General features: G+C 36.2%; 1 protein-coding gene across 1 annotated transcript in view; it reads left to right on the plus strand.

Annotated features, from left to right (window-relative positions):
* Positions 1 to 19460, plus strand: part of DIPK1A (divergent protein kinase domain 1A) — a 122965-nt gene that overhangs the window by 71258 nt on the left and 32247 nt on the right. Inside the window, exon 2 of the mRNA XM_029230644.1 lies at positions 11608 to 11742. Within this exon, the coding sequence (XP_029086477.1) occupies positions 11608 to 11742 (135 nt within the window). The remainder of the gene's footprint in view (positions 1 to 11607; positions 11743 to 19460) is intronic.

The following is a 19460-nucleotide window of genomic DNA, read 5'->3' on the forward strand; positions in this document are numbered from 1 at the left end:
CTAAGCCCATGCACCACAACTACTGAGCCCGTGAGCCACAACTACTGAAGCTCGCGTGCCTAGGGCCCATGCTCCGCAACAAGAGAAGCCACTGCAATGAGAAGCCTGCTCGCCACAACTAGAGAAAGCCCAGGTGCAGCAACAAAGACCCAACGCAGCCAAAAAATAAACGAAATTGAGTTATTTGTAGTGAGGTGGATGGACCTAGGGCCTGTCATACAGAGCGAAGTAAGTTAGAAAGAGAAAACCAAATACCGTATGCTAACACATATATATGGAATCTAAAAAAAAAAAAAAAAAAGTTCTGAAGAACCTAGGGGCAGGAAAGGAATAAAGACACAGACATAGAGAATGGACTTGAGGACATGGGGAAGGGGAAGGGGAAGCTGAGATGAAGTGAGAGAGTGGCATGGACATATATATACACTACCAAATGTAAAATAGCTAGCTAGTGGGAAGCAGCCGCATAGCACAGGGAGATCAGCTCGGTGCTTTGTGAGCACCTAGAGGGGTGGGATAGGGAGGGTGGGAGGGTGATGCAAGAGGGAGGAGATATAGGGATATATGTATATGTCTGGCTGATACACTTTGTTATAAAGCAGAAACTAACACACCACTGTAGAGCAATTATACTCCAATAAAGATGTTAAAAAAAAAAAAAGGTATAGGATCCATTCCAAACAAAGTTTATCTGTATGTGTTGTGGTATAAAGTATTTACCTTATTAAGTGCTTTCTTTATATTTCTGTTTTTTTACAGCTAGCATATTTTTCAAAAGTATTATTACTATAAATCTCTAGAGTTTATTTAAAGAAAAGGGTAAAAGTTATATTTGGGGATATGTGTCAATAATTTTAACTTCAGTTTTTTTCAGCCAGATTACTCCTAAATATTTAGCAGTAAAAGCTAGCTACAATGTTGTCAATATAACAATAAGGAAAAAAAAGATTTTTGAAGTTTATTTCAGAGTAACTGGTAATTGAAAAACTTGAATGAAAATATGTTGTACACATGAAACTTACATAAATCTTATAAACCAGTGTTATCACAAAAGAAAAAGGGCAAACATGTCTCTCAGCTTTTTCTATGAAATGATGAAATCATTGTATTTGAGTTTTTGCAAGGAATAGCCTTATCAATTTGTTAGGTTTTCTGAGTGTTCAAGTCCACTAAACATATTAAGTAAGACATGATACCTATTTTTCTTCCTTACTTTTCAAAATTAAGAACGTCTGTGTAGGAAGTATTTAGAGGTAGAGCAGATGGGACTTCGTGCTTCATATGTTTGTAAAAGATGTTGAAAGTGAAAAATTGATAAGTAACATAGAAGTAGTCTTACATGGCTAAATTTTGAGGTGTTGCTTCTTTATGCCTATTTTTAAAACTTAATGTAAAATCATTTGAATAAGATCATAGATTTTCAGATTTGTTTTGAAATAAAGTTATCACAGTGAGATCAAACAATATAAAAAAAGAAGAAAAAGTATCACTATTCTTTACAGTAGAAATGGTAGGAAAGTTTATTTCCTCATTTATATATTTTCCATCTCCAGTGATTTTTCTTTATTTATAATAAGATATTGCCAATCATTTAGTCATAAAGAATTACTTATTTCCAGATGTTATATTTTTCTAATTAGTAGTAGTTTATGCCTTAAAGACTAAAATAAAATGATAGTGTCGTACAAATTTGATTCTTTCAGCTGCTTAATTTTTGTTTTCATTTTACTGTGTAACCATAATACAAGTTTTCTCAGCCTTAGCACTATTGACATTTGGGCAGATAATTCTTAGTTGTGAAGGGCACTTCTGTGCATTGAAGGATGTTTAACAGCATCTCTGGCCTCTACCCACAAGATTCCAGTAGCACTCCCCAGTTCCAGACATTGCCAGGTATCCCCTGGGGGGAAAATTGACTCCAGTTGAGAATCACTGCTGTAGTGTATTTACTAAAGTTCTTATCATGACTTTCAGGAGCATAATTTGGAATAAAGCAACGTACCACTAGTAGCTAGGCACAAAATCAGCAGAACAGAAAATCTGCTGGGCCATATTTTGGATAGTTCAGCAAAAATAAAAAGGTCAGAAACAGTAACTTCATTTCTTAATCAAAGTCTAGATTGTCTAGGTAATTGGTATGGAACAGACCACTGGGAACATTTTAGTGAGTGCCACACAGGGAAATAAAATTAATTAATAGCTACAGATGTCATTTATGGCTATTTTTTTAAATCTTTATTTTAAAATGTGAAGCAGCAGGATCTGCAGAAATTAAAGAACACATGAATATATACGCAAATCAATCAATATGATACACCATATTAACAAATTGAAGGAGAAAAACCATATGATAATCTCAGTAGATGCAGAAAAGGCTTTCGACAAAATTCAACACCCATGTATGATAAAAACTCTGCAGAAAGTAGGCATAGAGGGAACCTACCTCAACATAATAAAGGCCATATATGACAAACCCACAGCCAACATCATTCTCAATGGTGAAAAACTGAAACCATTTCCTCTAGGATCAGGAACAAGACAAGGTTGCCCACTCTCACCACTATTAGTCAGCATAATTTTGGGAGTTTTAGCCACAGCAGTCAGAGAAGAAAAAGAAATAAAAGGAATTCAAATCAGAAAAGAAGAAGTAAAACTGTCACTGTTTGCAGATGACAAGATACTATACATAGGGAATCCTAAAGATGCTACCAGAAAACTACAGCTAATCAATGAATTTGGTAGAGTAGCAGGATACAAAATTAATGTACAGAAATCTCTTGCATTCCTCTACACTAATGATGAAAGATCTGAAAGAGAAATTAAGGAAACACTCCCATTTACCAGCGCAACAAAAAGAATAAAATACCTAGGTATGTACCTAAGGAGACAAAAGACCTGTATGCAGAAAATTATAAGACACCGATGAAAGAAATTAAAGATGATACAAACTGATGGAGAGATATACCATGTTCTTGGATTGGAAGTATCAACATGGTGAAAATGACTACCCAAAGCAATCTACAGATTCAATGCAATCCCTATCAAACTACCAATGCATTTTTCACAAAACTGGAACAAAAAATTTCACAATTTATATGGAAACACAAAAGATCCTGAATAGTGAAAGCAATCTTGAGAAAGAAAAACGGAGCTGGAGGAATCAGGCTCCTGGACTTCACTCTATACTACAAAGCTACAGTAATCAAGACAGTATGGTACTGGCACAAAAACAGAAAGATAGATCAATGGAACAGGATAGAAAGCCAGAGATAAACCCATGCACATATGGTCACCTTATCTTTGATAAAGGAGGCAAGAATATATAGTGGAGAAAAGAGATCCTCTTCAATAAGTGGTGCTGGGAAAACTGGACAGCTACATGTAAAAGAATGAAATTAAAACACTCGCTAACACCATACACAAAAATAAACTCTGGATTAAAGACCTAAATGTAAGGCCAGAAACTATCAAACTGTTAGAGGAAAACATAGGCAGAACACTCTATGACGTAAATCACAGCAAGATCCTTTTTGACCCACCTCCTAGAGAAATGGAAATAAAAACAAAAATAAACCAATGGGACCTAATGAAACTTAAAAGCTTTTGCACAGCAAAGGAAACCATAAACAAGGCGAAAAGACAACCCTCATAATGGGAGAAAATATTTGCAAATGAAGCAACTGACAGGATTAATCTCCAAAATATACAAGCAACTCATGCAACTCAATATCAAAAAAACAAATAACCCAATCCAAAAATGGACAGAAGACCTAAATAGACATTTCTCCAAAGAAGATATACAGATTGCCAACAAACACATGAAAGGATGCTCCACATCACTAATCATTAGAGAAATGCAAATCAAAACTACAGTGAGGTATCACCTCATAATGGCCATCATCAAAAAATCTACAAACAGTAAATGCTTGAGAGGGTGTGGAGAAAAGAGAACCCTCTTTCACTGTTGGTGAATGTAAATTGATACAGCCACTATGGAGAACAGTATGGAGGTTCCTTAAAAAACTACAAATAGAACTACCATACGACCCAGCAATCCCACTACTGGGCATATACCCTGAGAAAACCATAATTCAAAAAGAGTCACATGCCACAATGTTCACTGCAGCACTATTTACTATAGCCAGGACATGGAAGCAACCTAAGGGTCCATCAACAGATGAATGGATAAAGAAGATGTGGCACAAACATACAATTGAATATTATTCAGCCATAAAAAGAAACGAAATTGAGTTATTTGTAGTGAGGTGGATGGACCTAGAGTCTGTCATACAGAGTGAAGTACGTTGGAAAGAGAAAAACAAATACCGTATGCTAACACATATATATGGAATCTAAAAAGAAAAATGGTTCTGGTGAGCCTAGGGGCAGGCAGGAAGACACAGACGTAGAGAATGGACTTGAGGACATGGGGAGGGGGAAGGGTAAGCTGGGACGAAGTGAGAGAGTAGCATTGACATATACACACTACCAAATGTAAAATAGCTAGCTAGTGGGAAGCAGCTGCACAGCACAGGGATATCAGCTCCGTGCTTTGTGACCACCGAGAGGGGTGGGATAGGGAGGGTGGGAGGGAGATGCAAAAGGGAGGGCATATGGGGATATATGTATAAGTATAGCTGATTCACTTTGTTATACAACAGAAACTAACACAACATTGTAAAGCAATTATACTCCAATAAAGATGTTAAAAAAAAAAAAAGAACACATGAAGGTCCTTATACTATTTTGTGTTACTCTCAAATCATGGTAAGTTCCGTGGCATGCTGGAATAAAAACGTGTTTCACTCCTTTTGTCATTATATGTACAACAGGTGATGCCCAGTGCCCTGCTGGGAACATCATTAATCCAACTTCCTCTCCAAAATTTTTGACATTCTGTATCATGATGAACACTCAACAGGCAAGCCAGTTTACAGGGTGTTTTTCCATTTAAACATATGCCAGGGAAAAAATTTAACGTAGCTATTTGAGAGAAAAGCAAAATGATTCCAAGTTTTATTAAACTGCCTCTGCAGGAGGGAGAAATACACAAGTCTTAGCTGCCGGCATCTATTAAGCTCAATATGCATTTGAAAGCTAATAGAAATCATTGATGGAGAGTCCAGAGGGTAGTTGACATTACTAGGCTTCTTGAGGTAGGTGTCAAGAAGAAGGTAAGACAGGACCAAATTCTGAACACTAAGAGAGAACCCTACTCACCAGGTCTGTGTTGTTTCCTTTGCTCTGCGACTTCTACCTGCTGTGGAGCAAGGCAGGAAGGAAAAAAGAAAATATTCTTTTCCATTGTATTGCATTTTAAGGTCTTCCTTGACTTTTTACTGAATGAATTGAGATTAATCTTCTTTTAAAACCCTATCTCAGTGTTAATATAGGGTTGGACTTGTCACGCAGGTGGGTGATTGTAACTTTATTGCCATTAAAAGATTTCAAATTGCATTCATGCTTCTTTGTGCACGTAAAGAAAAATGGACAAAATAATGAAGATTGATATTTCCTTAAGTCTGCTCTGTTTAATTCTGATGTCTGCTCTTCTACAATGCTGTGTTTCTGATTGTACACAGTTTAGTGATATCTAGGAGTATATAGTTGTTGCCCATAAATAAAAATCACAAAGTTGGTTTAAAAAAAAAGATTGGCTTTTCTTTTAGCTTTCCTAAAATAAAATGGTTTCAATAATTTTATTCAGTAACTTCTTGATTCCTACATTTGTATTATATTATTTCAGATTTTACATGTCCATCAGTTTCATGTGGAATTTATTATTTTTTAAAATAAATTTATTTATTTATTGGCTGTGTTGGGTCTTTGTTGCTGTGCATGGGCTTTCTCTGGTTGCGGCGAGTGGGGGCTACTCTTTGTTGCAGTGTGCGGGCTTCTCGTTGTGGTGGCTTCTCTTTGTTGTGGAGCATGGCTCTAGGCACGCGGGTTGCAGTAGTTGCGGTGCATGGGCTCAGTAGTTGTGGTTCGCAGTCTCTAGAGCGCAGGCTCGGTATTTGTGGCACACGGGCTTAGTTGCTCCGCAGCATGTGGGATCTTCTCGGACCAGGGCTCGAACCAATGTCCCCTGCATTGGCAGGCGCATTCTTTTTTTTTTTTTTAACATCTTTATTGGAGTAAAGTTGCTTTACAATGGTGTGCTAGTTTCTGCTTTATATCAAAGTGAATCAGTTATACGTATACATATGTTCCTATATCTCTTCCCTCTTGCGTCTCCCTCCCTCCCACCCTCCCTATCCCACCCCTCTAGGTGGTCAGAAAGCACCGAGCTGATCTCCCTGTGCTATGCGGCTGCTTCCCACTAGCTAGCTATTTTACGTTTGGTAGTGTATATATGTCCATGCCACTCTCTCGCTTTGTCACAGCTTACCCTTCCCCCTCCCCATATCCTCAAGTCCATTCTCTAGTAGGTCTGTGTCTTTATTCCTGTCTTACCCCTAGGTTCTTCATGACATATTTTTCCTTAAATTCCATATATATATGTTAGCATATGGTATTTGTCTTTCTCTTTCTGACTTACTTCACTCTGTATGACAGACTCTAGGTCCATCCACCTCATTACAAATAGCTCAATTTCGTTTCTTTTTATGGCTGAGTAATATTCCATTGTATATATGTACCACATCTTCTTTATCCATTCATCCGATGACGGACACTTAGGTTGTTTCCATCTCATGGCTATTGTAAATAGAGCTGCAATGAACATTGTGGTACATGACTCTTTTTGAATTATGGTTTTCTCAGGGTATATGCCCAGTAGTGGGATTGCTGGGTCATATGGTAGTTCTATTTGTAGTTTTTTAAGGAACCTCCATACTGTTCTCCATAGTGGCTGTACCAATTCACATTCCCACCAGCAGTGCAAGAGGGTTCCCTTTTCTCCACACCCTCTCCAGCATTTATTGTTTCTAGATTTTTTGATGATGGCCATTCTGACTGGTGTGAGATGATATCTCATTGTAGTTTTGATTTGCATTTCTCTAATGATTAATGATGTTGAACATTCTTTCATGTGTTTGTTGGCAGTCTCTATATCTTCTTTGGAGAAATGTCTGTTTAGGTCTTCTGCCCATTTTTGGATTGGGTTGTTTGTTTTTTTGTTATTGAGCTGCATGAGCTGCTTGTAAAGTTTGGAGATTAATCCTTTGTCAGTTGCTTCATTTGCAAATATTTTCTCCCATTCTGAGGGTTGTCTTTTGGTCTTGTTTATGGTTTCCTTTGCTGTGCAAAAGCGTTGCAGTTTCATTAGGTCCCATTGGTTTATTTTTGTTTTTATTTCCATTTCTCTAGGAGGTGGGTCAAAAAGGATCTTGCTGTGATTTATGTCATAGAGTGTTCTGCCTATGTTTTCCTCTAACAGTTTGATAGTTTCTGGCCTTACATTTAGGTCTTTAATCCATTTTGAGTTTATTTTTATGTATGGTGTTAGGGAGTGATCTAATCTCATACTTTTACACATACCTGTCCAGTTTTCCCAGCACCACTTATTGAAGAGGCTGTCCTTTCTCCACTGTACATTCCTGCCTCCTTTATCAAAGATAAGGTGATCATATGTGCATGGGTTTATCTCTGGGCTTTCTATCCTGTTCCATTGATCTATCTTTCTGTTTTTGTGCCAGTACCATACTGTCTTGATTACTGTAGCTTTGTAGTATAGAGTGAAGTCCAGGAGCCTGATTCCTCCGGCTCCGTTTTTCCTTCTCAAGATTGCTTTGGCTATTCGGGGTCTTTTGTGTTTCCATACAAATTGTGAAATATTTTGTTCTAGTTCTGTGAAAAATGCCAGTGGTAGTTTGATAGGGATTGCATTGAATCTGTAGATTGCTTTGGGTAGTAGAGTCATTTTCACAATGTTGATTCTTCCAATCCAAGAACATGGTATATCTCTCCATCTATTTGTATCTTTAATTTCTTTCATCAGTGTCTTATAATTTTCTGCATACAGGTCTTTTGTCTCCTTAGGTAGGTTTATTCCTAGATATTTTATTCTTTTTGTTGCAATGGTAAATGGGAGTGTTTTCTTGATTTCACTTTCAGATTTTTCATCATTAGTGTATAGGAATGCAAGAGATTTCTGTGCATTAATTTTGTATCCTGCTACTTTACCAAATTTATTGATTAGCTCTAGTAGTTTTCTGGTAGCATCTTTAGGATTCTCTATGTATAGTATCATGTCATCTGCAAACAGTGACAGCTTTACCTCTTCTTTTCCGATTTGGATTCCTTTTATTTCCTTTTCTTCTCTGATTGCTGTGGCTAAAACTTCCAAAACTATGTTGAATAAGAGTGGTGAGAGTGGGCAACCTTGTCTTGTTCCTGATCTTCGTGGAAATGCTTTCAGTTTTTCACCATTGAGGACGATGTTGGCTGTGGGTTTGTCATATATGACCTTTATTATGTTGAGGAAAGTTCCCTCTATGCCTACTTTCTGCAGAGTTTTTATCATAAATGGGTGTTGAATTTTGTCAAAAGCTTTCTCTGCATCTACTGAGATTATCATATGGTTTTTCTCCTTCAGTTTGTTATTACGGTGTATCACGTTGATTGATTTGCATATATTGAAGAATCCTTGAATTCCTGGAATAAACCCCACTTGATCATGGGGTGTGATCCTTTTAATGTGCTATTGGATTCTGTTTGCTAGTATTTTGTTGAGGATTTTTGCATCTATGCTTATCAATGATATTGGCCTGTAGTTTTCTTTCTTTGTGACGTCCATGTCTGGTTTTTGTTTCAGGGTGATGGTGGCCTCGTAGAATGAGTTTGGGAGTGTTCCTCCGTCTTCTGTATTTTGCAAGAGTTTGAGAAGGATAGGTGTTAGCTCTTCTCTAAATGTTTGATAGAATTCGCCTGTGAAGCCATCTGGTCCTTGGATTTTGTTTGTTCGAAGATTTTTAATCACAGTCTCAATTTCAGTTCTTGTGATTGGTCTGTTCATATTTTCTATTTCTTCCTGGTTCAGTCTTGGCAGGTTGTGGCAGGTGGATTCTTAACCACTGCCCCACCAGGGAAGTCCCTCATGTGGAATTTATTTTGATATAAGATATGTTTTAGGTATTTAAATATGCTATTTCCAAATGATTAACAGTTGTCTCATCATCTTTTATTAACTAATCTTTCTCTAGTGGCCAAAAAAAAAAAAAAAAGATTGAACTTCTAAAAGTAAAATCATGCCATGCTACAGTTGTTCAAAGAACCCTCTTAAATGGGTTAAGAGTACTTGTATGGTGGGTTTATAACTTGTTTGTCCCTTTAACTGGAGATGTTCTAAAAGTGCCTAAGGCAGCATCTGACACTTAGTAGACAATAAGTAGTTGCTGAATGAATGTGTGGGAAGGGGATGTCTTGGTGTGGGAGTATTCCTTATCGCACAACATAAAAAAAATGTTAAAAAAGTAGAGAAAAACATGTACAAAAGAAGGCATGTTAACTGTCACCCAGCTTGAACAGTTACCAACTCACAGCCAAGTTTGTTTTAATAATACCCCACGTACTTTTCCCTTCCCATATTATTTTGAGGCAAATACCAGATATTATTTTACTCATAAATATTTCGATGTCTATCTCTAAAAGATAAGGTCTCTTTTCTTTAAACATTACATTATTACACCAGAAAAATTAAAATAATTCCTTAACGACGTCAGGTATCCTGTCAGTCTTCAAGTTTTCAATTGTCTCATAAATGTCATTTTCTTTTACAGTTTTACATTTGAATCAGGACTCAGGAAAGATCCACAGGTTGTGATTATTTAATATGCAGTATTTCTTATGTATTTTTTGATCTTTGGTTTTCCCATCTTCTCTCTATTTTCTCCCTTGTATTTTATTTGTTGAAGAACTGGGTTGTTTGTACTCCAGCACTTCCCACAGCCTAGAGTTTGCTGATTGTATCCTAATAGTGTCACTTACTTAACTGTCACTTATATTCCTCTGTCTCCTGTATTTCCTGTAAACTGGTAAGGCTTAATCAGATTCAGATTCAGTTTTCTTTTTGGCAAGCCCAAAAAGAAGGTGGTGGCCAAACCATAATGACAGCATTATTGGCTTTTTGTTCAGTGCCTTTGCAAATTGATTTTGCCATTTGTTGAGTATTTTCTATGTGCCTTGCAATGTGCTTATGTTCTATAGGCATTATGTCATTTAATCATATTTAAGCTTCATAATACTAATACATATCAATTTCTCTCTGATGACTAGACCTCTTATCAGGGCCAAGTAATCTTAAATGTCTTTCAAACAACCCCCTTTGTGTAAACCCCATTGTCATTTATGTGATTTAATTTGGAATTCTATATGAACTTTCTTTTTACTGAATTCATTTAGAGCTATACAAAAATAACTTGCATTAAAGGCATTTTAAAAAATATTTTAATAATAAAGCTCAAAGACCTATCATATAATTGTGAATTCGTTGTACTCAAGCCTTTTGGTACTGGGATTCACCATCTGTTAACCTCACAGAGACCGATATCTAAACCGCAAATAAAGCCAACAGAATTCAGTATTTCCTGAGTCTCTTTTTCCTCTGCACTCATTGTCTTCTGCAGATGCATTTACGTCTCTTTCATCTCTTTCTGCTTTCTTTGCATGCTCACAGTATCCTACTGTTGCCCAGTGTGAGAAACTGACTTGTGATTGTAAAAGCAAAACTAGCCTTTCGTTGTTTGTTTACGTATCTTTATTTTGCTCAATTCTCCCCATAGTCCTAAATTCAGTTGTTTATAAAACCAGACCACTGGTGTTCCAGACTCAAAAAATAAATATCAAATTATCTTGACTAGCTGACATTTTGATGATTAAACTGTTTGATATGTGGTTGATGGAGAAAAAGCACTAACTGACCCGAGTCGCAATTAGATACCAGAGCACTGAGAGCAAAACAGTGCAAAGAGGATCCTGTTGTGCAGCCTTACAGACTGACATGCAGGGCGTATTTTATTCTTTATATATCTTAACCTTTCTTCTCCTTTAATAGTTGTAACTTTCTCCTTAAGTTTCCAGAATATCTATTAGGTGAAGCATTTGATTAGTTGAATAGAAGGAACAGAAAGCATTGGTGAATACAGCAGGGAAATAGGAATCAATGTGAATAATTTCTTACTCTGGTTGTACCTCACTGTGAGACATTAGACAAGTAGCCAAATTCTCTGTTCTTATTTCTTAAAACACAATTATTTTACCATGCTTATTCATGAAGAACTTTAAGATTCTTATTTGAAACACTCTTCTGTAAGCTTGTAGTAAGTGGGAATTGTGTCTTTCTTTACCTGATCTTACTGGGTGCCCAGGGTAGCATGGAGCACGTGCTTGTGCTTAATGAGTAGGTTTGGATGCTGGTGGTATTTGAAAGGTTATACATTTTAAAGGGTATTTTGTTCCCTTTTCCTTGGCAAGACCAAGGAGCTTCCTTTTCTAAGACCAGTTGTGTTTGGACTAAGTGAAAGTACACTTTGTTCTAGGAGAATTGCCATATGAAAGCCTAGAATATATATTGAGTTCTTCCAAGAAAGGGGGAAAAGTCATGTTCTAGGACAGTGAATGCTGACTTGGTGCTGAATGAATGATTGTTATGTGCTCTTTTACTTACAGGCTCGCTTCTCATATGTGCGAATGAAATATCTTTTCTTTTCCTGGTTGGTGGTTTTTGTTGGAAGCTGGATTATATATGTGCAATACTCTACCTATACAGAACTATGCAGAGGAAAGGACTGTAAGAAAATAATAGTAAGTATTTTTTATTTTCTAGTATATGGAAAGACCTATTTTTAATTGAAGTACAGTTGATTTACAATGTTGTGCCAATCTCTGTTGTATAGCACAGTGACTCAGTTATACACATAGAGACATTCTTTTTTTAATATTCTTTTCCATTATGGCTTATCCTGGGAGACTGGATATAGTTCCCTGTGCTATACAGTAGGACCTTGTTGTTTATCCATTCTAAATTTAATAACACATTAAAAAACTATATTAATAACACATTATATTTACTACTATATACATGCTAAAATTTTTTTTCAAAAAGTAAAAGTTAATTTGATTTTGAGTTGTGCTGAACTTCTTAGCATTTTGATATGACCAAGTTAGTAGGACTGTTCCCCACTTTGAAAAATCCAGTATTCAGAAATCTGAATATGTGATACAGACTAGTGTGAAAGCATCCTTATTACAAAGAGGGATTTTTGTTTTTCAAATATACTTGAAGTTTAGTTTACTGTAATCAGATGGGTTTTTAAAAAAATAAATATATTTATTTATTTTTGGCTGTGTTGGGTCTTCGTTGCTGCACGCAGGCTTTCTCTAGTTGTGGCGAGTAGGGGCTACTCTTCCTTGCGGTGCGTGGGCTTCTCATTGCAGTGGCTTCTCTTTGTTGCACAGCCCAGGCTCTAGGCTCACGGGCTTCAGTAGTTGTGGCACACGGGCTTAGTTGCTCTGCGGCATGTAAGATCCTCCCGGAGCTGGGATTGAACCCGTGTCCCCTGCATTGGCAGGCGGATTCTCAACCACTGCGTCACCAGGGAAGCCCAGTCAGATGGGTTTTTAAATATTTATAGTATGAAAGTGTTATTTGCAGGCAACCTTTCTGGAACACATCTTTTGAATAAATGGAGTCATTCTCAAATACTGAAAATTTACCTAAAAAGCATATAAGTGTATTTATTATTTAATTTCTATTCCAATTATTGGATGTATCTCAGGAAAATCACTCTATCAGTCTAAGATTTCTAGAAAATCCAGGATTAAGTAAATTTAATTCCTTGTTTTCTGCTGATATCTTCTATATAAATAATATTAAAACATTTCATCTGAGAATTATATTTCTGATATAATAGTGGTTGGGATCCCAATTATTATAACGTGTTAACAATTCTATAATTATTGAGTGGTTACTCTTTAACTAGGCCAGTGGTGCTAGGGGTGTGCATTTAGCAAGGAAGAAGATATCCTGACCTTACGAACTTACAGTCTAGCAGGGAAGAAAATGAATAATTACAGTAAGGTAAAATAAATATTACAGTAGCAAATGTCTCCCCATAAGACAGGGAGAGCTGAACCTTTCCAAAGTTCTAAGAAAATAAAAATCAATTTAATTCCAGCTACTCAGTCAGGATAAAAAATTTAAAAAAACAACAGCAAAAACAAAAACCATTATTCCCCAGGAGCATTACAGCCACTTAACTAGGCAGGGGAGAAATTACTCATATAAGAAGCAAGGGAATTAATGAACAAAGAAGAGTCCCAAATCAAGGAGGGTTGAAAGATGTCAATCTTATGTTCATTCCAATGGGCCATTCCAGATCCTCGAGGAATTTTACTAGGAGGAACCTCTGGAGCCAGACAATACACTGGGTACTTTACATGGTCATTAGTACTTAAAATAATGCTGTGAAAGCCCCCCAAGCCCACTTTACAAATAAAGAAATATGGCTAGCAGAGAGAAGAATTTGCCTGTGATGGTGGAGCCAGAATTTGATCCTAATTCTGTCTCTATAGAAAGCTCATGCTCTTTCTGCTACCCAATGTCAGAAAAGACTGATAAAGGAAGTTATAGATTAATGAAGCTAACAAAATCCCCCACAAAACTCACCAGCTCACCTTCAATGAAGCAGAAAGAAGTTATATAATCAACTATAACATATAAATAACCAAAACTATTTGAAATGTTTATTTCCTTTTTTTTTTTAGGTCACCTTTCTCACACACTAAAGTGTACACATTAAAGTGTATTCCATGATCAGACGTATTTGAAAACAGAGGGTTAAACAAATATAAATAACTGACTTTACTGGGGACTTCTCAGGATCTTTAATATTCTGCATCTCCAGAGAAAGCAAATATGCTTGATTAGGAAAAAAATCCATCTCCACTGCAGCCCTCCCAGGAAGACCTATTAACATCATCTGGTTATGTTAGAAGTACTGTTCTAGAGATTAAACCCAAATGAAATAGACATGGTTTTATCTGTTTTAATACAATAACCTTTAAAATGTTAGGCATATATTGGTACATATTCTGTTATGGGTGAATTATAGTTGAAGTACCATATTATTTTCCTTTAAGTTCACTTTAATTGATAAAGAATGGAAGCAGAATATAATTCTAGCATAATTTAATGGTTATCATTCTAAAACTTGAAAATAATGAAAATGTTTTCTGAGCCTAAAATATATCCTTTTTCCTAAGACTGGCTTTAAAAAAAATTGTAGTTTCTCTGCATTTGGGAATTATGTTCTTAAAACTTACCACAACTAGTAGTACTAAGACCAGTAGTACTAAGATAGTACTGATATGGCATAGGAATTGTATGATTAGAACTAAAAAGCAGGCAGAGAAAATATTTTTAAAGTATATGTTAAAGCTTCAAAGAGCTAACAAGATAGTGAGGAATTACTCGATCAAGATCTGGGAGAGGATAAGATTTAAGAGAGGTGAGCCTAGATTTTGTGGCTGTGTTTGCCTGGAAATGTATGACCTGAAATACAGTCTTATGGGGCTAGGAAGATAAAAATATATAGTCCATTTTCTACCAAGAGTGGGACTCTGGTACACCATGCTTTGGGCTGAGATTGCAAAGGACTGAACACCAAGAGTGAAGGTGAGCTAAAAGAACCTCAGAGAGGCAAGCTGACTTTGTAGCTTCTTTTTCGCTTGAGGAATTTGCTGATGCTGGGCATGAGCAGGGTTCTGAGAACCAGGACTGTATACTGGGAGAGTGCTGCTGCTGGGGATAAGAAACCAGCAAGCTTTTATAGAAAACTAAGGGAGCCTCAAGCATAAAGCCAGTTATCCTGTTGGGATATTTGCCAAATCCTGGGGCTTTACAGAGTGGGAGGCTAAAAAAAGTTCATTGGAAAGCCTTTGAAAAGCAGACGTTTTGGCAGTCTCACAAGATACAGACTAGAGTTATGAACCTTCCAGGCGGAGAAACTTCAATGAATTCCCAAGCTCTCAGTTAAAAATCCTGGAGGGCTATGCTCTTGGAATAGAGATGAGTCAAAAATAGATTGACCTTTACCAGAGGTACAATTCAGCCTGCACTCAGCACAGCCCCTCATTGGATTAAGGCAATCAGCTACCATTATATCTGCCTACTAGAGGGAAGGGAAATCCTCTCTGGAGGCATTATGTAGACAATTACAGAGCATGCCAAAAGACAAGATGACATGACTGAAAACCAAGAAATAAACACAGACAATAGAAGCAGATCCACAGATGACCTAGATATTGGTGTCATCCTAAAAGTATTTTAAAATAACTATGTTCATGTTCAAGTAAGTAGGAAAATAGGTAAAGAATATAAATAAAACAATGGATAATTTCAACAGGGAATTGAAATGTATTTAAGAGAATCAGGAAGATAATATGGAAGTTCTTCAAAAAGTTAAATATAGAATTACCAGTAATTCCACTTCTAGGTATATACTCAAAAGAAATGAAAGCAGGGACTTAAACAGATACTTGCACACCAATGTTCATAGCAGCATTATTCACAGTAGCCAAAAGGTGGAAACTCTCTAATGTCCATTAACAGATGAATGCATAAACAAAATGTGATATATACATACAATGGAATATTATTCAACCTTTAAAAAGAATGAAATTCTGATGCATACCACAATATGGAGGAACCTCGAAAATACTATGCTAAATGATATAAGCTAGATGCAAAAGGACAAATGTTGTATGTGTCCACTTACATGAGGTACCTAGAGTAACAATTACATATAAATTAGGAAAAGGGTAAAAGGAACTAAAATGTTTAAAATCCTTATCATATTGCAGAGTAGGGGAAGAGTATTAATCAATTAACTTTAGACATGCTAATTCAACTATGTATTTGTTATTTATAGGATAGCCTCTGGAATAGAAAAAGAGTGTATCATTTCCAAACTAATATAGGAAAAATGGAATAAATAATAAAAGAACACTCAGTCCTAAAGAAGGCAATAAAGAAAAAGAAACATAACAGGCAGAAGAAGTAGAAAACATATAATAAGGTGATAGATGTCACAAATTGAATTCCCTGGGAAACAGACTCAGAGACTGAGATTTACCTGAAGGAAGTTTATTGGGATGGGCTTTTGAGGTTAACATCTGTGGGGGAGTGAGGAAGGAAGATAGACCAGAATGAGAAGTTTAAACTGCAGTGCAGTAGTAATAAAAGCATCAGTTGATTCTACAGGGAACCTGGGGTTGGGATGGCCTTGCAAAGGTCCAGGCCTTTATACCCTCCTCACTGACCAGTCATTGTATACAGTTTTCCATCCTCTCCCACCCTCCCTAAAGGGGATATGACTTTGGATAAGGCTGTATTCCAGCTGAGGCCAAGTCCCAAAGCAAGATTCAGCTGAGAGCTGTTGACTGCCTATATGCTCAGCAGCTGAAGGAATGAGTGTTCCATTTCTAGAGGAAATATGGGTGGCTTAACACGGCACTGACTGTAGTATATCTAAACCCAAATATGTTGGTAATTACATTAAATGTAAAGGGACCAAATGCTTCAGTTAAAAGACAAAGATTGTTAAAAAAAAAAAGACCAAGATTGTCAGACTGTGTTAAAATTTAAAAACAACTATATGATATTTATAAGATACACATCTAAAATATAAAGATGCAGATAGATTGAAAGTAAAAGAATAGGAAAACATTCATGCAAATTCTAAAAGCAGGGATGTTTAGAGGAAAAACCATGGCTATATATATATTTATGTAAGTTTTATATTACACAGACTATACCTCTTTTTTAAAGTCTGAATCAGCCCTTACTGGTTTGAAATGCAGTTCCTTGTAAATTTGCTTGTCCCGGATTGCAGTTTTACAATAGCTGCTAAGTAATTGTCTGGCCTTTTCATAAATTATGGCAATATCCATGCATACTTGTTCTGGTCCTAGTAATTCCTGGTTTGAAATGTGGAGTCTGATTGTCTCTCTCCCTCTGTATTACTGCATAGATTGTTCTCTTAAGTGGAATGAACTGAACAGAGCATATAATAAGATGGCTGCTTTCAGTTTGGGATATAAATATATAAAACTGCATTATCTCAAAACCACATTTAGCAAAAACATGCTTGCCAAAGGATTATAGTATCTTGTGTATAAACTCTGAACAGATTTCCTTCAAAAACCTCAGTCAGTTTCATCTTAGTGAACTAAGGAAGATTATAAAGAGACACAGAAGATCCAAAAGTAGCCCTACAAATATTGTTTGCTAAAGATTAACAATGAGGGTTCTTTTCTTCCTTTGAAAGTTGGCAGCTTAGCTTTTAACTTTTATCAAGTTCTTTTTCTCATTTTTAATAATTTAATATTTATTTTCAAGGTAATTACTATCACATAGGAATCATATTAAAAGTATAGTCCATTTTAGAAGAGACATCGATCAACAAATATTTCTTGAACACTTACTACATGTTAGTCATTATTCTAGGTGCTGTTGATACAGTAGTAAGCAGAGTCCATGTCTGGAGGAGCTTATATTCTGGTAGCAGAATATGAATAATAAAGACAAAAACAAATAAATGACTTCAGGTACTGAGAAGTGCAGTGAGAAAGGATATAATAGTAGTATTTAGTAAAGAATGGCAAAGGCATCTTATCTTGACCAGAGTGGTTGGGACAGGCTTCCCTGAGAAGAGGGCATTTTGAATTGAAACCTGGTGAGAAGGAAACAGTTGTGTATCTGGGCAAAAAGCATGTAAGGAGAAAGGACAGTGAGTGCAAATGCCCAAAGAACAGAGCAAGTTTGGGAAATACAGCTGGTTTCATGTGTGACTTATGAAAATCTGTCTCATTACTTTAGTCATATCAGTACATTATAAAACCTTGTATATTAATGGTACGGTACACCAAGTATGAGGAACTTCTTGATTACGAGTACTCAACTATATCATGTTAGGCTACTGGAAAAAATACTAGCCTAGAGTCAAAGAACCAGCCTTACCCTTTCTTGTGGTCTATTGTATGGTTTTGAATAAGTGACTTCATTTCATTGATTTGCTATTAATTCCATTGTACAGGTGAGAAAAGTATTTCTGCCTTACCTGCATCACAGATTTTATGAGGATAAAGTGGAAGTGAATCAATTAAGCTGAATGATACTCTGACATATGTATTTCTTTTGTTTTAAAATAAATGTTTATTTTATCCCACAATATGAAAAACAAAGAAGTTTCTTGGGCAGCTAAAGCATCTGACATATCTGTTGAATACAGAGGAGGTTCTCAAGTCCTTGACTTGATTTCACTTGGCTTGGGGCACCTACCCTAGTATTTGTAGCCCCTGTAACCAATTGTACTTCAGAAGTTTCCCCAGAAGATTGCTGTGGCTCTCCCATTTAGAGCATCGCCTCCAAGGTGAGAACATTGTTTACATTAGGAATGACAGGTGATCAACAGAGTGTGATAATCAGTTTACTTATGTTTAAGAATAATGGTCTGTCGAAGCTTACATAGCTTTCTTCTTTCTGTATATCTCTGTCTCTGTCTTTTCACCTTTCCGTCTGTTTGTGTGTGATGGGTCATGTCTATTGCAGTAGTTAAGTGCATAAGCACTGGAATAAATGAGGTTCAGGTTTGAGTTCTGGGTTTGCCATTCCTTAGCTGTATAGGTTAGGCAAATTATTTAGCCTCTATAAAATGGGGATTAAAATGAGGATTTTAATATTCTCAGGTGGTTGTGAGTTCACGTATTAAAAGGCTTAATACAACACTTAACTCTTGACACGTAGTAAGTGCTCAATAAATTATTATTATTATTATTTCAAGTTTATGCCTTTGAATCTGACTGGGACAATAAGACACATACATACACACATACATACATGACATTATACGATCAGTTGTATCAGTCAAGTTTCAAGCAGAGAAGCAGAGCCAATAAAAATATATATTAAGAGATTGATTATTATTTTAAATTTTATTTATTAGTACAAATTTATTAATATTATTTATTAACAACATGTGTGGACCTTGAGGGCATTACACTAGGTGATATAAGTCAGCCAGAGAAAGACAAATACCACATGATCTCATTTATATGTGGAATCTAAAACACAACAACAACAAATCCAGCTCATAGATACAAAGAACCTATCAGTGGTTGCCAGAGGAGGGGGTGTAGGGTGGGCAAAATGGGAGAAGGAGGTCAAAAGGACCAAACTTCCAGTTATAAAGCAAGTAAGTCATGGGGACACAATGTACAAGATGGTGACCATAGTTCATACCACTGTATTCTATATTTGAAAGTTGCAAAGAGATTAGATCTTAAATGTTCTCATAAGAAAAAAATTCTGTAACTATGTATGGTGATGGATGTTAACTAGACTTCTTGTGGTGATTATTACAACTGTATATACAAATATTGAATCATTATGTTCTATACCCGAAAGTAATATAATGTTATATGTCAATTATATCTCAGCTTTTTTAAAAGTGAGAGATTTC

This window comes from Monodon monoceros, unplaced genomic scaffold (assembly GCF_005190385.1).
Source record: "Monodon monoceros isolate NGI ecotype Baffin Bay Population unplaced genomic scaffold, NGI_Narwhal_1 Super_Scaffold_18, whole genome shotgun sequence".
NCBI lineage: Eukaryota > Metazoa > Chordata > Mammalia > Artiodactyla > Monodontidae > Monodon > Monodon monoceros.